Here is a 25,383-nt window from a genome sequence, read left to right on the forward strand (position 1 = left end):
TTAATACACAAATATTCAATAAAATACAAGATAGGATTAAAATGTTTAATACATTGAATCACAATTTGCAAAAATTGAACAAAAACAATGAAAACAATATAAAAATTTCAAATCGACGTTGAAATATTATTGTCCATGAATTCAACCAACATTGATACACACAATCTTCATTGGTGTTTATCCTATTGCAACAATGATTTAACTAAATTATACGTACTGAGCTTCTTAGCTTGCGCTTCTGTTCATTTCTATAATAGTAAATGAAAATAGCACAACCAGTCAATACGACAAACAAAACTGATAAAGCGATGTTAACAAGACCTGCATTGGAATGTGTAGGGGATGCGATTGCCATAGAAAGTAGATAGCAAAAGATTAAGAAACCCACTGGACCAAAGGACACTAAAGCGCCTAGTAACCCACTAGGTGTCAGGATAAATATTGCCATAGTTGATACAAAAAATGAAAACATATTCAAAAATGAAAACACAAAGAAATCAGATCTTGACAAGACCGATTTCCCAGCATTTCCAAGGGTAGAGATAGTGCAATTGGAGGAAGTGATGTTCATATTATCATCACTAGCATTAACCTGATAAACTCCACCAGGGGGAGTCAATGCTGATTGGTAGGTGGAAGTTGCAACAAGAGTTGCAACTATCAGCCAAGTGTTACGTCGCTCCTCTGATATATCTCCTCTAACGGAACGTATCAAAATTAACAATTTATTCATAATTGTTGTCTTCGATCTTAGTTTATGTGCGCGTGTGGGAGTATCAGTGACTTGTGAGCCAAGTTTTGCTCCTGCTCTGGATAATATTTTCTTGACCTCTGCAGTTGATGCAATGTCTAATGCGGTTTTGTTCTCCAAGTTCTTTGCCTTCAAATTTTTCCTAGTCATTACCAACAAACAAGCCTGTTCCACCAAGTAATTATCAATGAACAATACAATTTGTTAGAGATCACTTATGTTATGTTATAACTACTCATTCCATCTCAGTGTCACATTTGTAAAAGAAAAACATTCCAAAATAAGTGGCGCTTTATATTTTCAATGTAACATTAATTGTTTTATTTTAATTTTACTCTCAAATTCAAGGCAATTATCTCAATTGTTATGAGTTATGACAATGATTAACACCCAATAATAAGTAAAAATAATTTATTATTATTTCTTTTGACAAAAAAAATTATTTATTACTTATTACATTGTTTCTTTATTTACAACATTGATCTTCATTTTACCCAAAAAAAACATTGATCTTCATCTGTATAGGAAAAAAAAAAAAAAATCTAAAGTAGCATTTATCTTTTTTTATTTGCATGCTAATTCAAAGTAAAAGTGACCGCCATGGGAGAAGAGAGAAAAGCTCCAACAACAATGGAGAAAAACGGTTATGATTTCATTAAGTGTTCACTGATACATGATTAGTGTATATATACAACACCTAACTAAGTGCCAGCTCATCATAGCTTTTATAACTAACTAAATGAAATTGAAATGTAAAATGAAATTTACAAGTAAATTCAAATGAGTTAGTTTTGGTGACTTGCGCGCCATGCTTCAGGTTATGCTAATACCCCCTCTCAAACTGGAGGTTGGTAGATATCTACCATCCCAAGTTTGACAATACACTCATGAAACTGCTTGGGACCAGAAGCTTTGGTAAAAACATCTGCTGTTTGGTGCTGAGAAGTAATAGGAAGCAAACGCATGACACCTGCTTGCAGCTTTTCACGAACCAGATGACAATCAATATCCAAGTGTTTAGTACGCTCATGAAACACTGGATTGGCAGAAATGTGAAGTGCACTCTGGTTGTCGCAGTAAAGAACAGGCAAACGAGATGGAGCTTGTTGCAAATCATGTAAGAGGAAACACATCCACTGAAGCTCCCTTGTGGCAGATGCTAGTGCCCTGTATTCTGCCTCTGCAGATGAACAAGAGACAGTGGGCTGCTTCTTGGATTTCCAGGAAACCAAGGACTTGCCAATGAAGAAGCAGTAACCAGAAATGGACCTGCGTGTATCCACACATCCACCCCAGTCTGCGTCACTAAAACCCAGAAGCTGCAGGTCAGAAGTTGCAGGAAAGAAAAGACCCCTACCAGGAGAGCGCTTCAAGTATCTCAACACTCTTAATGCAGCTTTGTGATGTAACTCAGTAGGAGAAGCCATGAATTGGCTGAGTTGTTGTGCTGCAAAAGCTATGTCAGGGCGCGTAGTTGTCAGATAAAGCAATCTTCCAACTAACCTTCTATAACCAGTAATGTTTGCATAGGGCATGCCACTATCCTGAGACAAACGAAGAGAGGGATCAAGTGGTGTGGATACTGGTTTACAACCAGTTAAACCTGAGTCTGTGAGCAGTTCCAAACAATACTTGCGTTGACAGAGGGAGATTCCTTTGGATGAACGTGCAACTTCAAGACCCAAGAAAAACTTAAGCTCTCCTAAGTTTTTGATGCGAAATGCCTTGTCCAGAGCCTGCTTGAGACTTTTAAACTCCTTCAAACAAGTACCAGCTAGTATTATGTCATCCACATATACTAAAATCACAGTGTAGGAAGAAGTAGTGGTTTTAGTGAAGAGGGTGTGATCTGAAGTTGCTTGAATGAATCCCTGAGCATGAAGGAACTGTGTAAGCTTCTCAAACCACTGGCGGCTAGCTTGCTTGAGGCCATATAAAGACTTAAGCAATTTGCAGACCTGGCCTTGCTTAGGAGGGATGACCCCTTGTGGAACTTTCATGTATACAGCTTCATGTAAATCTCCATGTAAGAAAGCGTTATTTACATCTAATTGATGTAAATACCAGCCATGGATGGAAGCTAGAGCAAGCAACACTCTCACTGTGGAGAGTTTGGCAACAGGGGAAAAGGTTTCAAAGTAGTCTAAACCTTCTGTTTGACTGAAACCCTGTGCTACCAGTCTAGCTTTGAACCTTTCTATTGTTCCATCAGCATACCTTTTGATTTTATACACCCATTTGCTTCCAATGGAGATAGCATCTAGAGGTAAATCAACAAACTCCCAAGTGTGATTGGCATTGAGTGCTTCTATCTCAGTTTGCATAGCTGCTATCCATCTAGAATCCTGATTGGCAGCTTGAAAATTTGAAGGTTCAACTTCAGTGTTGAGAGAGAAAGCATAAGCCTGATGCTTTGGAGAAAGAGCTGAGTAGCTGATAAATTGATCAATGGGGTAATTACAACTAACAGAGTTGCAAACATAGTCTTGTAAATGAGAGGGAACCTGAGAGATCCTACTTGATCTTCTGACAGGCTCATCTGCTTGCCTCTCAACCTCAATCACATTGTCTGGTTCTAATGTTTCATCAATTTCTTCATTAGAAACAGGTGCATCAGATGATGATGAAGTTACAGGTAACTGATGTGATTGGGAAATCATATCAAGTTCACCATCATTAAGATATATCTGTGTGTGAGGCACAGAAGTAACACTTGGTGAATGAAAGGGAAATTCTAAGTCAAAGAATTTCACATTTCTAGAAACTAGTATCTCTGTGGTATGCACATCAACTAGAACAAATCCTTTAATGCCTGGCCTGAAACCCAAGAAAGCACACTTTCTTGCTCTAGGGTCAAATTTGTGTCTATTGACAGGTAATGTTGATGCATAACTCAAGCAACCAAAAACCTTTAAACAACTAAGATCAGGAACTTCATTGTATAAAACTTCATAAGAAGATTTATTATGCAAAATCTTTGTAGGAATTCTATTTATCAAATAGACTGCATGCAAGACTGCATAAGACCAAAACTTCTTAAGAAGTTTGGATTGAAACATCAAGGCTCTGCTGATATTGAGTATGTGTTGATGTCTCCTTTCTACTCTGCCATTCTGCTGTGGAGTATAAACACAACTCCTTTGATGTATTATTCCTTTTTTATCATAGAAATCCTTTAGCATAAATTCAGGCCCATTGTCACTTCTAATCATTTTAATCTTCCTTTCAAACTGTCTTTCAATCATAGAAACAAAACTTCTAACTTGATAAGAAGCTTCAGACTTATTCTTTAACATAACAATCCATATATGTCTAGTACAATCATCCAGAATTGTAAGAAAATACTTGTGACCATGTACATAAACTGTATTGAATGGCCCCTAAATATCAAAATGTACTAAATCAAAAGCAGTTTTAGCATTGCTACTGCTTATAGGAAAAAGTAGGATCTTCTGTCTACACATCTGACACACATCACAAGCAGTATGTGTACTAACAGGTACATAGCTATACATTTTATTCATACAAAGCATTCTATCATGTGACAAATTTCCTAGTCTGAGATGCCACAGTACACCATCAGGGACATGCTTATTGTGAACTTCCATTGGAGCTGAGACATTGGATACTGAGACTTGATGCCTTTCATCAGTCTTCAAGTAGTACAATCCACCTCTTTCTTCAGCTAAACCAATCTTCCTCAAAGTGTTCTTTTCCTGTATTATACATATGTCAGCTTCAAATTGCAATTTGCAATTTTGCTCTCTACATAACTTGCTAACAGAAATAAGATTCACTGCAAATTTTGGCAAATAAAGCACATTATCTATGCTTAGGTCTCTAGACAACTTGACTTGACCTCTGTAGCATGCTTCAATGACACTTCCATTTGGTAAATTGACATTAATAGAATCAATTTTACTATAACTAGCAAACCATCTTAAGTCATAACAAGTGTGATGAGTTGCTCCTGTATCTAAAATCCATCCAGGATCATTTTGCTTACTATGCAAACTAGCAAGAAATGAATTACCTTCAAAAAGTGAAATGGAATTGCTACCTTTCACCACATTAGCTGAACACTTAGCTTCAGAGTTATTCTTTTCCAGAAGTGTCATGAGACTCTGATATTGATCCTTGGTAAGAGTGATGCCTGCATTATCATCATGTTTACTTGCAGACCCTGAGTTGTTCTGACTTTCAGTATCTTCTGCATCCACCATATTAGTATAAGAGTTACCACCTCCTTTACCCCAATTAGGAGGGTAACCATGCTTTCTGTAGCAGGTATCAACTGTGTGATTGGTCCTTTCACAGAAAGTGCAGTACCTACTACTTCCATTTCCTCTACCATTACCATTTCCTCTTCCTCTTCCTTGAAAAAGAGTGCCTCCTCTACCTTTTCCAAATGGTTTCTGACCATTAACAGCATTAACCAATCCTGTATTATCTTCCAGGGATGTGTTTTGCACATGAACAACACCATATTGCAACTTTCTCTCCTGTTGCATAACCATAGAAAATACTCTATTAATTGGTGGCATATGATCCATCAAGAGAACCTGAGAAGCCACTCCTTGATACTCTTCATTCAGTCCAATTAAAAACTGTATGATCCTGTCTTCTGCCCTAAAACCCTTAGCATTTCTCATAGCAAGACAGGTACAAGGCATAGGGCAAGTACACTGAGGTATGGGTCTATATTGATCCAACTCTTCCCATAAACCCCTGAGTTCAGTAAAGTAATCTGTGATGTTGTGCTCACCTTGCTTCAGATTTGCAATTTCTTGATGCAATTGAGCTACTCTAATACGATCTCCTCTCATAAACCGATCCTTCAAGTCATTCCACATATCAATTGCATTTTCAATGAAAACTACGCTGTGTGCAATTGATGGAGAAATTGAATTAATGATCCAAGTATGAACTAGATTATTGCACCTTTCCCAAGCCAAACGATTTAGATCATCTTCACCAGGAATTGGTATGGAACCGTCAACAAATTTGTACTTGTTCTTCATAGCCAATGCTCTTCGCATCTTCATCGACCAAGAGTGGTAGTTGTCACCGGTTAACTGTGGAGTAACACTAACCGTCGAAGAATTTTCTGATGAATGAACATAATAAGGATCAAGACTTTGATCCTGGTTCTGATTGTTATTTCTCACCATGATTATAACAAATCAACACAAAACGAAGTGAATTTTGAGATCAAGGATCAAATTGAACAAGAACGTAACAAGAACGAAACTTGAAGTAGAAAAATGCAGAGAAAAACGAAAGAAGAAGAAGAACAAGCAGATGCGTGATCTTAGCCAAAGAATCACGCAATCAAGCACAAGAAAACAGAGTAACGATCACTGCGGAAGCAGAGCAAGATAAAACTTGCTCTGATACCATCAAAGTAAAAGTGACCGCCATGGGAGAAGAGAGAAAAGCTCCAACAACAATGGAGAAAAACGGTTATGATTTCATTAAGTGTTCACTGATACATGATTAGTGTATATATACAACACCTAACTAAGTGCCAGCTCATCATAGCTTCTATAACTAACTAAATGAAATTGAAATGTAAAATGAAATTTACAAGTAAATTCAAATGAGTTAGTTTTGGTGACTTGCGCGCCAAGCTTCAGGTTATGCTAATACTAATTCTTTGCTTTAAAGTGGCATTATTCCATATGAAATTTGCGAGTAAAATCTTCAACAAGAAGTGTACTAGATCCAAACTACCTACTTTATATTTTTCTTATCATGTTTTGCCAATGAAAAAAAAATTTACACCACAAAAAAATAATAAGAAATATGATAGTGTAGTTTACAAAATATATAAACATGATGTGGTTTCATATCATTGCAGGAGTTAATTACCTGTGGATTACAGCTTAGGGCTGAAATGTGCAAAATAGTGTTGCCTGCCTCATCCATTTGATTTAGAATTTTAAATCTCATTTTTATAGCACCTCTCTTGTAATTTGCTTCGAGCCAGCCAACAAGTACTTGAAGGGCCTTAAACTGTTCATTCTTAACAGCAATATGTAGTGCAGTCTCGCACCTCACAGTCAGGTATTGAATGGATTCCGGACAAGCATAAAGAAAGTTAGCTAAAAGATCAACCTCACCAATTTGACTTGCGAAATGAAGAGGAGTTATGCCTTCTCTTCCTTTAACTCTAACAAGTTCTTTATCGATGCCCACAAAACGAGACACCATACTCTTTTGCCCGTTCTGCAAAGCAAGGTGGATGGGGCTGAATCCTTGCCAGTTTAGCTTCCAAGCATATGAAGGTTTCAACATCATAATTTCAGTGGCAAATTGGAGATGACCCAGAGATGCAGCAATATGTAAAGGAGTTTCAACAAATGGCATCGATTCTATACGATCCAAAATGGATGGATCATCTCGAATGACTGTATAGAGAAGATCTATATCCCCGGCTTGAGCTGCAGTTTTCATGAGCAGCTCACCATTATTTGTGTTCATGTTTGAAATTCTATTTTTTTTTCTCACTAATGAGTGCAATATAGGTATCTTTTGCTATAATACATAAACTCGTAGCCCACTTGTAATTCACTCACTATTTAATTTGACAATGTTTCAGTTTTCCATCCATTTTTTAAAGGAACGATCGCACATGGTAGATTTCAAAGTTAAACTATTTTTTTAAGAAGTCAAAACAATCCACCGAAATTGACAGACACGAGGGAAAATCAAACCTGACACCTTAAGAATATCACACTTCAAGGTCCTAAGCTAACACCACAAAACTAATCCAAGTGGTTTAAAGTTAAAACTATTTTGTTTTGTATTTCATTGACTAGGGAGAGTTACTCACATGCCATGTCTCTGATTTCCAAACCTTTTGTTTTTGGTCATCGTATTTTATCTTTCCCCCTTCTTAAAACAACGACCAAGGGTTAAAATAATACGCTCTCTATTCTATAGTATAACAAACTGTTTCATAAAGATGTTGTTTTCAATGCCATTTATATTATTTTTCAGCAATCATACTTTTTTTTCAACGGTTTCTCTTCATTGAAGACAAGTTATATTTGAGGCGTATGAGACAATAAATTTGGGTATCTCTTGAGACAATAAATTTGACTTGCCACATTGTTTGAGTCTAGCTCATTCCATTAGAGAAGATCTATATCATCTGCTTCGGCTGATGCTTTCATATGCTCACCATAGTATGTGTTCATGTTTGAAACAATAAATTGTCCTCATTTCATTCATTTTTTAGTGTGTTTGAGTAGAGGTTTTGAGTTTCTTATTAAATGCCGTTTTAATAGTTTAAGGATATAATTTATCAATTATACTCTTTTTCAATCACCCTTACTTACTCTTTTCAGTAAAACTAACTAACGATGAATTTGTTTGAAAAATTCAAGCTTTTCTTAAAGAAAATTTGTTTTTTGTTATCTACAAATTTAAACTTCCTTGCAACAAAATTTTGTTACCTATGATAATGATTTCATGAATAGTTTAAATTCTATAAATAGGATGAGTAAATTTGGTGAAATTTTTTAGGGCAAAATAAAAGAACAATTTTGACGGAAAAAGTAAAGGTAAATTCTTAGGTACCTTCGAGTTTTGGTGCGTGATATCCTCTAGATAAAATTTGCTTAACATTTAAATTTATTTTAATATAAATTAATATGAAAATATGACATGACAATGATTGATTAAAAGAGGAGTACATACCCAATCAAACTACATCGTAGCATTGTGTTCACCAAAAATCAAAAGCTCCATGTAATTAACAAATTAATCATTTCATCCTCATAAAAAGAGTGACACATTTTTGTCCCTTTAAAAAAATTTAGCATGCTGTTTTAGCCTGTTAAATTCATATTTGTTTTACTATACTTAAACTTTTAAATTTTGAATCATATTTTTCAAAGATGTTTAAAACATTATAAATAGTTCTTTAAAAAAAAACTAGAATATCTTAATATGGAGGGAAATAAATATGAAGTTTTTAAAACTCCAAAAGTTCAAGATAAAAGTAATGAGAATTCAGGATCTAAAAATTAAATTTTTGAACTCATTTTTTGCGGAAGAACTTTATATAATGATCTAAAGATAATTAAACAAATTTGAATTTCGTTGGACTAAAATCATGGGCTGGAATATTTTATAGAGACATAAACATGTTACTTTTGTTATAAAGACGGAAAACGAAATTTATTAAGTTCATAGGAACGGAAAATTTGTTAAACCATTCACTATATGCTATAGGAGAAATGATATTTGTACAACCAATTTTATACAACTTTAATGACAACTCTCTCCAATATTTTTATTGTGTCCTTACCTCTTATCTTCCTTCTCACAAAAATTGTTTAAAAATGGTTGCACAAATAATATTTCTCATGCTATAACTATATTATTATTATTATTATTATTATTATTATTATTATTATTATTATTATTATTATTATTATTATTATTATTATTATTATTATTATTATTATTATTATTATTTTACGTAGCTATTGTATTTGATTAAGAAGGTCTCAAATCCTCTCTCCATTTTAAAAGATTGAGCCGCGCAAGTTAAAACTCTTTTCTTTTGTATTTCTTTGACTGGGGTGTGACTCACATGTTCTTATCCCAAACCTTTTGTTTTATCTTCATAAAACAACGACCTGAGTGTTAAAATAAAAGGCTCTCTATCCTATAACAAATAAAAAATTGTTTTCAATAGTTTGCCTATTTTAAGTTTTCCATGCAATTTAAATAATTTTTTTTTCTTCAAGAAGTGACAACCGAAGGGATTAAATAGATGACATGGGAACGAGTGACATGCCCCAAAGAATGGTGGAATGGGGTTTCGAAATTTCAAAACTTTTAATCTCGCTATGGTAGTCAGGCAAGGATTGAGCTTTCGGTCTAAACCTGAATCTCTAGTTGCTAGAGTTTTTAAATTGAAGTACTTTGCCCGTTCTTCATTTTTTGGTGCTAAACTCGGATATAACTCGAGCTTTGTTTGATGGAGTATTTAGAATTCGCATCAGCTACTTTTATATGGTTGTAGGTCGACAATTGGACAAGGGCAACATGTCAGCGTGATGAATGATCCATGGGTTCGAAGTGTCCATGGCAGATGGATTCAATCCCCACAAAACCAAGGCGTGCATAATTTGTGTGTGTCTGATTTGATAGATGGCGAGGAACATGTTTGAGATATTGATAAGATTGAATCTTTGTTGTCAGATGATTTGGTGCAAGCTATTCTCGACACACCACTGTTTGCGGAAGCTCAGAATGATAGAATAGTGTGGATGATGGAACGTAACGGGAGGTATACTGTCAAGACTGGTTATTAGCTGGCTATGATGGAGTTGTTACACACTGATCGGTTCCATGTTGGAGGAGAGTTACATAGAATTTGGAAGGTGAATTCCTCTCATAAAGCTCGTAATTTGTTATGGAGGATTTGCAGGGGTGCGTTCCGACGCATCTTCGACTACATTTACGGCATGTACAATGTGAGGTGATCTATTTCTGGTGTGATACAACTGTTGAGGATGATTGGCAGACTTTTGTGGGTTGTACGGTGGCGAGTGAGAGTTGGTATTGGGCAGTGCTTTCGACTGTGCTGCAACTGCGAGCTGGAACTGTAAGCAGTTTAGCAGATTTTGTTTTTGACATATGTTGTTCAGAAAGCCGATACATTGCTGGTCGGGTGGCTTTACTTCTTTGGAAAATTTGAAGTGCACGTAATGATGTTATTTGGAATGATACTCATCATACTTCAACAAGCATCAAAGGACAACACTAGATGCATGACAACAATGGCAAGAAGTTCATAAACAACCCTCACCACCGGTTGTGCAACACGGGCATAATAGAGTGCAAGGTAACAATTCAGTTTGGGAGAAACCGCGTGAGATGTGGTTGAAGTGTAATGTGGATGCCACGTTCTATGACTGTAACCATTTTACGTCTTTTGTGTGTTGTGTTAGAGACTCCCGTGAGCAATTTATTCGGGCTCAAACGAAATGGTGGCGGGAAAATTTGACAATTTTGGATGGGAAGACAGTAGCTGTATTCGATGACATTCACTTTGCTGATGTGAACAGATGAGACCGGGTTGTCTTCGAGTCCGACTCCGCTAATTTAGCGCAAGCTTTAGCGGCTATGGGTCATGGTGATTCGGAATTCTATGCTATTATTTCTAGTATTATTTATCAGTTATCTTTACATTCAAACTTCGAGGTGAAGTTTGTTAGGAGACAAGCGAACATGGTTGCACATGCTTTAGCTAGGGCGGTCTGTTCTTGGGCTAGTCATCGTATTTTTTATTCTTATCCTTCTTGTATTGAACATTGGTTAATTAATGATAGTTAACTTTGCTTTGGTAAAAAAAATTAATTTTTATCAATTGCATTTTTTTAATTCATATTATATGCATCATTTTTTATTATTATTTTTTTACTTTGTATTTGTTTTGCATTTATCTATTCTATATATAAATAAAATAAGAATTTTGGGTTGACTTTATTATTATTTCAATTATACTCTGAAATGTAACCAAAAAAAATTATACTCTGAAACAAATTTTCTTATATTAATGTTATTTTCTTTTTTTGACAAATTATATTAATGTTATTAATACTCCATCGATTCTAAATTATACGTTACTTTAGCAATTTCACATAGATTACAAAATGTATTTAATGTTGTATAGAAAAGAGTAACTATGACTTGTTTTTACAAAAATATCATTCATTAATGATGTGGAAAACATAAATTAAAATAATTGGAAAAGGATAAAGTATTAAATAGTAAGAGACATAATAGGAAAATAAGCATTAATGATTCCTTGATATTATAAAGTGACTTATAATTTGAAATACAAATTTTGCTAGGATGTCATATAATTTGGAATGGATGGAGTATATTGTTGGTGTGATTTAAAAAAAAAGTATTTATATTATATTTTTCAATATTGTTGGTTATATTAAAAAAGAGAGTAAATAAGCAATTACCCCCTGAAATTTGAGAAAAGGCAAATATTCCCTTCAGATTGTAAATCGTCAGTCAGGTTGTCCCTACGTATATTTCCTCTATTAAAGTTGATGATGTGTCCGTTAAATTCCCACGCGGCATTAACAGAGTGTCTGATGGATAACGATACATCAAAGAGGTATTTGCCCATAATCCAAGGGGGAGTATTTTCCCATTTTTTTTGAATTCACCATTTTTGTCATTTTTATTATAGAATCATATTTTGCAATAGATACTTTTTTCGTGGAGGACTGGCTATCAGGTGGTAGTGGAAGAGGAGGCGGCTTAGGGCGTCGCCCAGGATGACTTGTAGGCTGAAGTTGGGGGTTAGCAACTGTGTCGTGGGCGTCCTTGTTGGAACAAAATGTGTTTAACAATGAACCTTAAAGAGTTTTGATGATAAAAAGGTATTAAAAATTGTAAATTGGACTAGCTAATATTTGTTCAAGTGTACAGGACAATAATTAAAAGGTTACATCATTTATTGGTTCTGAATGAGCAAATAAAGAGCAAAAGGAATCAACAAGATTGAAGCTTAGTGCTCCTGAAGGCAACTCGCTCCTGAAGAGAAAAAGCGCTCCTGAAGAAAAGCCGCTTCTGAAGATTAATATAGTGCTTCTGAAGAATAGTGCTCCTGAAGACAAGAGGTCCAGAAGCCACATTATCAGAAGTTGCGTTATCAGAAGCCACGTTATCAGAAGCTTCCTCATCAGAAGTCATTTCACCAGAAGCTGAAGATCAACTGGATTTGCAAAAGATTCAAAGATTGAAGAATCAACACTGCAAAAGCTGTCTATTGGATTCGAAAACATAGCAGAAAATTAGTGGAACATTGCAACGGTCATTTCAAAGGTGTTTGAAGGCATGTGCTCGCAATTTGGACGAAAGCGTTGACATTGTACTATTGTACGAACTGTACAACCACCTTCTCCACTACTCTATTTTGTGTCCACACTACAAGACAAGAAAACAGCTCCAGAATACGGCTTCGCCTGCATAGATGTTCCTTTGGATAAGGAATGGATTTCAAATTGGTTCTTCATAGGACAACAACCAAATCAGGCAAAATATCATTGGTGAAAGATCAAGCTTCAACAACGACTCTTTGATGTGCTGGCAATTTCACAACGTCTCTTTCACACCTCTATATAAAGGAGTGAAGACTTAGAGTTTTGGTAATGCTGAATGAAAGACTCACAACATTATTACAAGTGCCAAACCTCTGCTGAAATTGTTCTGCATTCACTTAGAATTTCTGTGTCTCAAAGTCATATCTTAGAAATTCTTAAGTCATTGAGTCTGTATTTGATTTGTATTGTGAGCACCTCTGATTGTATATCAAGTGTTCAACCTTAAACAATTTTCTGTGTAATTTTGTTTAGTTAGAAGTCTCTTGCAGTTGTGCTTGAGCAGGAAGTCTCTTGATTGTGTTCTTGAGCAAAGGAAGTCTCTTGCTTGTGTGCTTGAGCAAAGGAAGTCTCTTGCTTGTGTGCTTGAGCAATTGTAATCAGATATTACTCTTAGTGAAATCTCCTTGGAAGTACAAGGGGGACTGGACTACTTCCGGATTGTGGAAGGAACCAGTATAATTGCTTTGTGTCGTTCTTCTTCTCTCTCTCTGTTTTATTTCGCTGCATTTAGATTCTGATTACTACTTCAGAAGCTATCTCACTTAGCTTCTGATCAAGTGTGTTCAGTTTTAGGAGAAACGAAGAATTTTTCAAAACACAATTCAACCCCCCTTCTTATGTTTTTCTCACCTTCAATTGGTATCTAGAGCCTTGGTATGTTGTGTAACACTTAACCGTGCAACAGTCAAAGATATGAGAAAAACATGTATACTCCTCCTCCTACTGGTTCTGGTGATACTAGCTATAAAAATGTCTCACATGATTATAGTGATAGTAAGAAATCCAGTGTTGGAAAGATTCCAAAATTCAATGGAGATGCTGAAGAATTTTCGTGGTGGAAAACCAACTTCTATAGTTATATCATGAGCTTAGATGAAGAATTATGGGATATTCTAGAAGATGGTGTTGGTAACCTTGTCCTTGATGAAGAAGGAGCTGCTGTGGATAGAAAGAAACATACTCCTGAGTTGAGGAAACTCTACAAGAAGCATCACATTATCAGAGGAGCTCTTGTCACTGCCATACCTAAAGCTGAGTACATGAAGATGAGTGACAAATCCACTGCTAAAGCTATGTTTTCTTCTCTCTGTTCAAACTATGAAGGCAGCAAGAAGGTCAAAGAAGCAAAGGCTCTCCTGCTTGTACATCAGTATGAGTTATTCAAGATGAAGGATGATGAAACTATTGAGGAGAAGTACTCAAGGTTTCAAACCTTAGTCTCAGGGCTACAGATTCTAAAGAAGAGCTATGTTGCTTCTGACCATGTGAGCAAGATACTCAGAAGCTTGCCTGCAAGATGGAGACCAAAGGTGACTGCCATAGAGGAAGCTAAAGATTTAAACACTTTAAGTGTCGAAGATCTTGTTAGTTCTCTCAAAGTTCATGAGTTAAGTCTTTATGAACATGAGTCTACTAAGAAGAGTAAATCAATAGCTCTTCCATCCAAAGGCAAGTCATCAAAAGCTCTCAAAGTGGTTGAATCTGAAGAGAAAGAACAATCAAGTTCAAATTCTGAACCAGATGCTGCTGAAATGGCCATGCTCTCCAACAGACTTCAGTATCTGGCCAAGAAGAACAGAAAGTTTCTAGCAAGAAGGAGTAACTCCAGAAGCTCAAGGAAAGAAGATCAGAAGGGATGCTTCAACTGTAAGAAGCCTGGACACTTTATTGCTGAATGTCCTGATCTTCAGAAGGAGAAGTCAAAGGACAAGTCAAAGAAGTCAATGTTCAAACCAAGCAAATTCAAGAAGCAGATCAAACAGAGTTTAATGGCAACCTGGGATGATTTGGGAAGTTAATCTGGATCTGATAAAGAAGAACCTGATGAAGATGCAAAGGTAGCGGTTGGGTTAGTTGCCACAGCAACTTCAGAAGCTGGATCAGAATCAGATTCTGAAGATGAAAATGAGGTATATTCTAAAGTTCCCAGAGATGAACTTGTTGAGTCACTTAAAGAACTTCTTACACATTTTCAAGTAAGAACCAATGAGTTGAAGGATTTAAAAGAAAAATATGCTGATTTGGTAAAACAGCAAAAATCAACTCTATTGGATCTGAAAGCTTCTGAACAAGGACTTAGGGGCTTTGACTTCATGTGTAAAACGTATGAAGATCAGCTCAGGTTCTTATGTCAGAAGCTACAAGAAAAGTGTAATGAAAAACCTTTAAGTAACCATGAAATTGCTCTTGAAGATTTTATTATATCTGGCATTGACAGGAGCATAGTGGCTTCTATGATTTATAGCATTTACAAGAACAATGGCAGAGGAATTGGTTTTCCAGAAGTGAAACTTGAGAAAACCAATCTTAAATCTTGTTGTGAATGCATCAAGGAAGGTCTGAAAACATTCCTTGTACCTGAAGGTGCTGAGTTGGAAACTGTTGTTCAATCAGAACCTGAAGCTTCTAGTTCTAAGGCCAAGATTACTTCAAAGCCAAAGAACTCTGAGCCAAAGGCTATGATCAAATTTGAATCCAAGACTTCAAAGATCAGGATCCTGAAAAGATCAGAACCTGTTCCTCAGAGTCTGGTGAAACCAAAATCTGAGGTTCTGAAGTCTAAGTTTCAGAGGAAAACAGTTACTGCTTCTGAAGTACCAAAACCTAAGGTGATGGTTAATCAGAAGCAACCCAACTCACAGCACAAGGTACAGGAAGTGAAGAGTAAAACCTCAAGTACTAACCTTCCAGGACCCATAGGACAATGGGTACCTAAATCTAAAATCGTCAATAATGCATGTATGTCTAAGAGCAGTGCCAAAGCAAAGATCATGATACCTAGACAGTGGTTGCTCAAGACACATGACAGGAGAGAAGTCCAGTTTCCTCAGCCTAACAATGAAAGAGGGAGGAAATGTGAAATTTGGAGGCAACCAGTCAGGCAAGATCATAGGTACAGGAACTATTGGTAATTCCTCTACCTTAATTAATAATGTACGGTTGGTAGATGGTCTTGAACATAAACTTTTGAGCATTAGTCAATTTTGTGATAATGGTTATGATGTGCTTTTTGAGAAAACCAATTGTATTGTAATCAACAAGGAAGACAAATCCATTGTGTTCAAGGGAAAGAGAGTTGATAATGTCTACAAAATCAATTTTTCTGAACTGGCTGATCATAAGGTGATTTGCCTTCTATCAGTGAATGATAAGAAATGGATGTGGCACAGAAGGTTGGGACATGCTAACTGTAGATTAATCTCTAAACTTAGTAAGTTACAACTTGTGAAAGGGCTACCAGACATTGACTATCATTCAGATGCACTCTGTGGTGCATGTCAGAGAGGGAAAATTGTGAAATCATCTTTTAAAACCAAAGACATTGTTTCAACCTCCAGACCCTTGGAACTACTTCATATTGATCTATTTGGACCAGTTAGTACTGCATCCTTATATGGAAGTAGATATGGATTAGTCATTGTTGATGATTATAGCAGATGGACTTGGGTGAAATTCATAAAGAGGAAAGATGTTGCTTGCGATGTATTCAGTAGTTTCTGCACTCAAATTCAATCTGAAAAAGAATCTAAGATTTTGAAAGTCAGAAGTGATCATGGTGGAGAATTTGAAAATGAGCCATTTGAAGTTTTTTGTGAAAAAGATGGAATTGTCCATTGTCATACCCCAATTTTTGACCTAAGGATCGTACATTCATACACCGACACGCGTCATTTGACCCTGATTAAGTCTTTGACTTTTCAGTGAAAATTCGGCAGAGAGGTATTTTAAAATACCTCATATTTGGTTCCGAATCGGGCCCTCTTCTCACTTTAGTGTTTATTTTATTTTTAATCTTAATTTCCATCTTTTAATTTTAAATTAATTTTATCAATATTTCTTTTTTATTTTAGTTACTTCTTTTTTTTAGGTAAGTCCAATCCAAATTTGCATAGTCATTTTTTTATTTATTATCATTTTCATTATTTCTTTTTTTATTATTTGATAAAATCAAAAAAATGCATATTTATCTTTTATTTTTATTTGATAAGTCCAAAATTGTTCCAAAAACGGTTCCAATTCATCTGTCACGCGTCCAGTTTTCATCTCAATCCAAACAAACAGCAAACGAGTTTTTTCTTCATCTCGTTCCAATCCAAGAAGTGCAGATTTGTCTGCATCTTTAACAAACCCTAATTCCTAAACCCTGCACTATAAAACCAGCATTTGCAGAACACACAAGGGAGCCAAAAAAAAATTCATCGCACAGCCAAGCCAAAACCTGCAACTTCAAAACACAATTCCACCAGAAATTCATCACAAAACCTACAACAATTTTACACGAACAATTCAACCGCAACCTGCAAAAAAAACCATCAGTACCATTCAACACCACAAATTCTCAATATCACCTAAACCACACAACCCAGACATCCCAATTCTAATCATCAAGACCAACAACATACCAATCATCACAAACTGAATCGACATAATCCTCACAAACTCAAAGCCGTAGCATAATCCGTCAAAATCCAAACCAAGTCATCTCAAGCCTTTCAACCGAACCTGAGAACAAGGAAACGAGAGGAACAGAAACGCAAATCCGGTCTACACCACTAACAGTACCAACACTGTCTCGCAAATCAACGATCATCCATCAAGCCAGAATCGCAATCCGACAACAACCAACCCAATCACAGTCACGCAACATCAAAGACGAACCCGCCGTCGTCGCCGCAAGGAACAGTCAAGGTCTTCAAACCGAATCACAAAGCCTCTTTTAGACCGGACCAGGAGACAACACCAAAAAAGGGTATACTTTCTTTTTCTCTACTGTTCATAAATTTAGTTTGTTTTTAAGCTTTCTTTTGGTAAAAAACAAAATCGATAAAAAGAAGAAGTAAAAGAAAGGGAGGGTTCGAATCAAAAAAATAAAAAGGAAGGAAAGGAAATGAAAAAACGGCGGGAGAGAATAATAGGAAGAAAGAGAAACTGTCTTTGGGAAAAAGGGTTATCACACATATATATGGTCCTTTTGTTCCCATGTTTGTGAGTGTATGTGATACTATACACCCTCGCCTCCTATCCCTTGGATCTTTGATCCAACAGCTCCTGATACCTGGATTTACGATTTGATTTAGGCTGTCTGATTCCAATCAGACGGCCTAGACTTAACCCATAACCCAAACCCGTTTCCTTTAACATAACCGACCCGGTTCGTCTTAGCTAGGCCCAATTCAGTTTTCTATCCACTTCTGCATGCCCCCTGATTAATTCCTACACCCCCTCGCATCATATCACGTTATTTCTTTTTCTTCATACATTTTAATTTCCCTTGTGTATATTTTATTTCTTTGCATCTTATCATTTTCATTTCTTGTGTTTATTAGTTTAGGATGCATAAGTTATTGTCTATCCCATTGTGTATACGTTTACGTTTTTTATCATCGCATGTGATTTAGATTGTATATTAGGTTTGAATGTAAATAATTCATGCATTTTTTAGTTTAGTTTTAGCATTTCACATTTTAATTTAGTTTATAGTTTATTGCACATGATATTAGAATGTAAAATAGGCCTTGATGTAATTTATTTATTTTTTCTCGCAGACCCTAGAATGTATTAATAGGTTTTTTTGTAATAGCTTAGGTGCATGTGTGCGTGCGTGTGTGTATGCCTCTTATTTGTTTCTAGACTAGGTTAAAGGTTTTCATGGTGATCCAACGTCACCACAAAGTACCTACGCTTTATTTTTATGCTCCGTTAGTTTAGTTTTATTCCAATCACTCAAACATAACAAAAACATCAAAAACATGCAAATAGTTTCAAAAAAATACAAAAACATTTTCATAAACAAACCTTGATCTTAAATCAAGTGACGTATTTTTCATTTTTTTTTTCTTAATCAAACTTCAATCAATTTAATTATATTTTTAGGCATTTTTTTCTTTAATATTAAAAAACACAAACAAATTCCTCATTTGCCATTTGGCTTTTCCATTTTAAAACCGTTTTCAAACTAATAAAAAACACACAGTCAATCAAACGTCAGTTTTTTAACCCCGAACTACGAGGTTTTGATCCCTCACGGGTACGTAGGCAGAGGACACTCGTCCTTCCAAATCAATAAAATGTAGATAATTAGGTCTCCTTTTTCTTTCATCATTTCAAACTCTATTTTCAAAAACAAGCAAGTTGTAGCACATTATTTAAATAAAAACCAAGAGGTTCCCGTAGAGTACTACGGACATAAAGGGTGCTAACACCTTCCCTTTATGTAACTAACCCCCGGACCCCCCAATTTAAATAAATTTTTTCCAAAGTCGTGAAATAATTAGTGAGTCAATAAGCTAATCAAATAGCCTTGATCTCCAAAAAATGACGCGACAGAAATGGCGACTTCACTGGGGACCCCCCTAAGAGGGTTGAGCCTAACTTGGTCTTATTTAATTTTTGTGCTATAACTTGCTTAATAAAAATAAAAATAAAAGATGGAAATATATGTATATATATTCTCCCTTCTTCTTCCTTCTTTCTTCTAACGTGAGTGGTGAGATAAGTCCTACACCCGGACTTGAGAGAAATTTAAGATAGGACGGTGGTATAATCATAGTGCCTTGCCAAGAGTGAATTTTGGTTTGTGACACATGTGATAACCCCACTCAACTGAGGGATCTTGGAAGTATACTATGTCGGCATGAGTATTCGTGTTTGGCATGTTATTTTAAGTGACTGTCGAAAGTTGAGGACCTTTAGTTACCTTTAACCCCTCTTGGCCTTTTAGGACGTGGTGCGGTGGCTAATCATGAGTAATCTTGGTTTAGTTGACACGCGATACCACACTCAGACGAGACTTTCTTACGAACATTATTGGAACGGAAGTATTTCCGTAACCTGATAGTGTTCGGAAGTGGTTGATAACTCTGGGAACTTGGTAGAACCCGTGATACAGGTACATTTGAAAACCATAGTCCTTACCAAATGGCGTTATTACCCTTAACTCCAACATTGTGGACTTAACCTCACCATGCATACATGCATTCATTCATAAAAACTTTTTCTCATCAAAACATCGAAGGACTTAAATAAGTCGTCTTGTAAACATCATATGTATGAACCTTATAAAGAGGGACACCAAGAAATACATTTTCAAAAGTCTTAACTAGACTTTAGCTTTGTGAGGGACTTTTTCCTTAACTTTGCTTTTACTTTTAAAAAGGAAACTGTTCGTGATATCTTCAAATTATCAAATGAAACAATGTTCCTTATGATGTTTACAATTACTTTGACAAGTCCTTCAAAAAAAAAAAAATTGTGTCTATTTTTGCATAAAGCATCATGCATCATTCTGCATTTCATAGTCTCAATTCTGAGTCTCACAAATTTTTCTCTTCCATAAAAGGTCAACCCACCTCGAAAGTGTCATGGCGTCCTCGTCTGAAATCAACTCGCATGTACAACACTCGAGCAATCATAAAGAAAAGATGGATTTTCTCGAGCAAGAAAATCAATTGCTTCGGGAGGAAATTGCAGCCATGCAGACCAAGATGGACGAAATGACTGAATTGATGAAGACACTGACGGTTGCTCAAGCACGTCCTCCTGCTCCTCCTATCAGGACTCAAGCCGAAACTGTTTCTATTGGCCCTGAATGGATGTTTTGTGCCGATACTCCGGAGTACTCTGCTCCACAACGTTCCATGCCCTGGTTCCCGCCTCTTACTGCTGGCGAAAAACTCCGTCCCATTGCTTGTGAAGCTCAGATGCCTACCCATCAATATGTAGCTCATGTTCCTCCACCTCCTATGAGAGCTCCTCCAGTCACTATGACCTATTCAGCACCTGTGATGCATACCATTCCACAAGAAGAAGAGCCCATCTACCATTCAGGGGATGTGGAAGCCTATGATAGAGTGAATGACTTGCAGCAAAAATATGATGAAATTCAGCGAGATGTGAGAGCCCTCCACAGGAAGAAAGTATTTGGGAAGACTGCTTATGATCTTTGTTTGGTGCCAAATGTTCAAATACCCCACAAGTTCAAGGTACCGGACTTCGAGAAGTATAAGGGAAAATCCTGTCCTGAGGAACATCTAACAATGTATGTGAGAAGAATGTCTGCCTATTCCAAGGATGATTCAGTCCTTATCTATTTCTTCCATGAAAGTTTGGCTAGTCCTGCCTCAAAATGGTACATGAATCTAGATAAAACAAATATCCAAACTTTTCAAGATCTGTGTGATGCTTTTGTGGAGCAATACAGTTACAATGTGGATATGGCCCCAGATCGAAGTGATCTACAAGCTATGACTCAGGGAGACAAAGAAACGTTCAAAGAGTATGCCCAGCGGTGGAGGGATACTGCTGCCCAAGTCAGCCCGCGCATAGAAGAGAAGGAGATGACCAAACTCTTTTTTAAAACTCTCAGTCAGTTCTATTACGTGAATATGGTCGGAAGTACCCCCAGGGACTTTGCTGAGATGGTTGCTACGGGTGTACGACTAGAAGAAGGAGTCCGAGAAGGACGATTGATCAATGAAAGTGTCCCCGCTAGTAGTTCGAAAAAGAAAGAGCAGGAGGTTAGTATGGTGAAAGGGCGGCCTCAGCAAAAATATTCGGCCTATCAACATGTGGCCGCTATTACACCCGTTCCCAATGCCGATCAACAACCGTATCAACATCAACAACCTCGACAACAGGCTCCAAGGACACGATTTGATCCGATTCCCATGAAGTATGCTGAGTTGCTCCCATCTTTGCTCGAAGGGAATTATGTCCAGACCAGGCCGCCTCCTCCGATGCCTAGAAAATTGCCAGCAGGTTTTAGAGCCGATCTCTCATGTGACTTCCATCAAGGGGCACCGGGTCACGATGTTGAGCGTTGTTATGCCTTGAGGAATGCAGTTCAAGATTTAGTCGAAGCCAAGGTCCTATCCTTCACAGACTTGAATCAAAATGTGCAAAGCTAATATGATACTGAACCACGGGACCTCATTCTGAAGTGGTGGTGCATAGTTTTAGTGACATATGGAGTGATTTGCCGCTTTCAGTGTCGTTGTGTTTGTTCCTTCAGCTATTTCCTTTGTTCAAATAATGTGGTGTTTATTGATTTTCGTTTTTCAAAAAATATCCTTTCGTTCTGCCCGAGACGACTGTGAACTTGTGTAGGGCTTTTGCTTTAAGTATTTTCATCATTAATAAAAAGATCGTTTTGATCCCGACTTTGTTTTTATTTTGTGCTTTGTTCTGGAAAAATGGTAATACAAAAAAATATAATCATTCTCAAATATTTGCATAATCATAACTTACACTTGTCCAAATCAATAATCAAATCATGCATTAATAAACCCGTTGAACACGTTAACCATGTACTTTCTTCCAACTTTGAGTTCCCTGTGTCCGAAGCTGAAGAAGGGAATGAAGAGACTCCCGACGAGATCTCTCAAATACTGGGGCATCTTAGCCATCGAAGCTGCAAACAAAATATCAAGGAGATTATCCAGAAGATGACATTCAATTACAAAGACTGGCTCGGGGTGCTACCATTCACTATGCTCAGATATCGTACTTCAATACACATTTCAACAGGGGCAACCCCCCCTCCTTCCCCAATATGCAACATGGAGGTCGTGCTTTCCGTGAAGGTCGAAGTCCCGTCAATAGGAGTTCTGCTAAAATCCAAGCTTGATCAAATTTAAACGCATGACGACCTTGTACAAATATATCAAAAGAGGTTTGAAACAAGCTTCTAACAAAAAGGTTCGTCCCCATGAATTTCAAGAATGGAACTTTGTACTACTTTCCAACCAGACTCCAGGGGCAAGTGGATGCCTAACTATGAAGGTTCATGTGCTAAAAAAAATTTACAACTATGGATGGTGACAAACTCACACGTCCTATGAATGCCGGTGCAGTCAAGAAATACTCTGTCAAAAAATAAAAGCTCGGTAAGTCGCAAATCTTAAAAAAGCGGCTTAGGCAAAAATGAGCGTCTCGGTGGACTGAAAACCCGAAAGGGCGGTCCAGGCAAAATTAGAGACAAAAAAATGATGATTATCCTGATAGATTGAAAACCCGAAAAGGGCAATCTATGCAAAAGTTAAGGATCATGACAAAGTAACTGCATCAGTCAGGCACAATCCACTTGGGGCATCATGACTATCAAAAGACCTCTGATTCGAAGCATCTGCAGATCAAAGACTCGGAACTGGGGCATTCAAAGTCGTTAGAGAGTATAACGGTTATTGTGTTCAATGTACCTTCCCATCTATTTACCATTTTCCAAATTTCAAAAAATCCGTGGGGTCACGCCATTGGCAGGCCACCACTCAATTCATAAAATTTGAGCTTGTGCCATTTATTTGGAATTCTCATTTATTCTATTTGCAAAATTTCTTCTATTTTTGATGGCAATACTTGAAGCAAATTTTTTTTCAAAATACAAAAACTTTTTTTTACATCTTTTGAAAAGTGTGAACAACAAACGCACTCTCTTTGAACTTGTGAGTAGTCGAAGCGTACATCAGCATCCGCCTCGAGAACGGTTACATTCCGGAAGAGAAACATGTCTAAACACAATGGAGGGGACCTCTGCTTCAAGCAAGATGCTTTCACAGTCAAAAAAAAAAAAAAACAAAAAGAAATACAAAAATAAATGCTCGCTAAGTTGAAAACCTGAAAAGGTGGCTTAGGCAATAGAGAGAGTCCCGGTGGACTGAAAACCCGAAAGGGCAGCCCAGGCAAAAATTAGGGGCACAAAAAAAAGGAATATATTCCCGGTGGACTGAAAACCCGAAAGGGCGGTCCAGGCAAAAGTTAGGGATTTTCAAAACAAAAAAAATATACAAAAAAAAAAAAACATGACTGTTGAAGCATGCCAGAGGAAAGGCACTCCGCGCTGATTTACAAATGGTGACTTCTTCCAGACTTTTGGTTAAACAATGGGCTTTCTCCCCAAGATTCATCGGTTGCTATTCACCAGTTGCTACCTTGTGTTTGTACTGCGAATTTCATCATATTTTTGTCCAAGGAAGTTTGTCGAGTGTTTGTACTGCGATGTCAATCCGCCTCCCGTCTTACCTGTCGTGTCATGTCTCATCAAGTTCACCGGGCATATACAGTTCGTACAGTCATACAAATTACGTTCAGACATTTATACATTCATACATTAATACTTTCACATATTCATACACAACATATACACAATATCAATTCATACATGGTTGCATCAGTCACCTAGTGTTTGGTCATATCTTTTCGTTTCAGTCTTCAATTGTTTCAAGCTGTCAGTCCTAAACAACGGACCGCTTGAGTTTACTTTTTGTCTTGTTTCAAGCTGCCAGTTCCAAACAACGGACCGCTTGAGTTTACCTTTCATCATGTTTCAAACGATCAGTTCCAACTAATGAACAGTTCGAGGTCACATTTTATTTTCACAAAAGTGACGTCCCCTGCTTTGTCAGAAAACGAGATGTCACTCAATCTTCATCTTCTCAAGTATCTCATTCCCCGCATGGTCGGATTACGGAATATCAAACGTGTCTTTCCCCGGTTTGTCGGATTACGGAAGATCAAAACCATTCCCCGGTTTAACGGATTACGGAATATCAAATCATCATTCCCCGTTTTGTCGGATTACGGAATATCAAGTGTTTCATTCCCCGGTTTAACGGATTACGGAATATCAAATCACCATTCCCCGGTTTAACGGATTACGGAATATCAAGTATCTCATTCCCCGTTTTGTCGGATTACGGAATATCAAGTGTTTCATTCCCCGGTTTAACGGATTACGGAATATCAAATCACCATTCCCCGGTTTAACGGATTACGGAATATCAAATCATCATTCCCCGTTTTGTCGGATTACGGAATATCAAGTGTTTCATTCCCCGGTTTAACGGATTACGGAATATCAAATCACCATTCCCCGTTTTGTCGGATTACGGAATATCAATCATCATTCCCCGTTTTGTCGGATTACGGAATATCAAGTGTTTCATTCCCCGGTTTAACGGATTACGGAATATCAAATCATCATTCCCCGTTTTGTCGGATTACGGAATATCAAGTGTTTCATTCCCCGGTTTAACGGATTACGGAATATCAAATCATCATTCCCCGTTTTTCGGATCACGAAATATCAAGTGTTTCATTCCCCGGTTTGTCGGATTACGGAAGGTCAAAGTCATCATTCCCCGTTTTATCGGATGACGGAATGTCAACAGTGTCATCTCCTGGTATGTCGGATGACGAGACGCCACTCAATTTCTGTTCTCTCAAGTGTCGTTCCCCGTTTTGTCGGATGACGGAATGAGAAAAGTATCATCCTTAGTGTGTCTGGTTCAGAGATGTCACCAATCAAATTTAACTTCAAGTGTCAGTTTCTACAAACCATCAGTTTACAAATACATTTCAAAATTCCCAGTGTCTGTTCAAGATTTTGTTTCCTTTCATTTGGCTTCATATCATCAACACGATAGTAGACAATTATTTTCCCCAGTGAAACTACATTCCCGCTCGCGGAGTCGGATCCCATTCTTCAACGAA

General features: G+C 37.0%; 2 protein-coding genes and 1 pseudogene across 2 annotated transcripts; 1 reads left to right on the forward strand and 2 right to left on the reverse strand.

Annotated features, from left to right (window-relative positions):
- On the reverse strand, positions 1-7,259 carry LOC146898329 (ankyrin repeat-containing protein BDA1-like). The gene is made up of 2 exons (XM_085736059.1): positions 6,623-7,259; positions 1-916 (listed from the first exon to the last, which is right to left on the reverse strand). The coding sequence occupies exons 1-2, from the start codon at positions 7,232-7,234 to the stop codon at positions 203-205; spliced, it is 1,326 nt and encodes a 441-aa protein (XP_085592185.1). The 5' UTR covers positions 7,235-7,259; the 3' UTR covers positions 1-202.
- Positions 4,433-5,922, reverse strand: LOC146898330 (uncharacterized; annotated as a pseudogene).
- A 9,819-nt stretch (positions 7,260-17,078) lies between the features above and the next one.
- On the forward strand, positions 17,079-22,052 carry LOC146898331 (uncharacterized). The gene has a single exon (XM_085733630.1). It carries the CDS (start codon positions 20,259-20,261, stop codon positions 21,801-21,803), a length of 1,545 nt encoding a protein of 514 aa, XP_085589756.1. The 5' UTR covers positions 17,079-20,258; the 3' UTR covers positions 21,804-22,052.
- Positions 22,053-25,383: the final 3,331 nt, after the last annotated feature.

This window comes from Medicago sativa, chromosome 8 (assembly GCF_051527215.1).
Source record: "Medicago sativa cultivar Bolivia chromosome 8, Bolivia_mono, whole genome shotgun sequence".
Taxonomy (NCBI): domain Eukaryota; kingdom Viridiplantae; phylum Streptophyta; class Magnoliopsida; order Fabales; family Fabaceae; genus Medicago; species Medicago sativa.

Excerpts from the sequence above, each read along its gene's own strand:
- LOC146898329 (XM_085736059.1), bottom strand. The coding sequence starts at position 7,234 with ATGAACACAAATAATGGTGAGCTGCTCATGAAAACTGCAGCTCAAGCC. Across the intron at positions 917-6,622 it reads CCCTAAGCTGTAATCCACAG|GCTTGTTTGTTGGTAATGAC; the intron begins GTAATTAACTCC and ends TTGGTGGAACAG.
- LOC146898331 (XM_085733630.1), top strand. The coding sequence starts at position 20,259 with ATGGCGTCCTCGTCTGAAATCAACTCGCATGTACAACACTCGAGCAAT.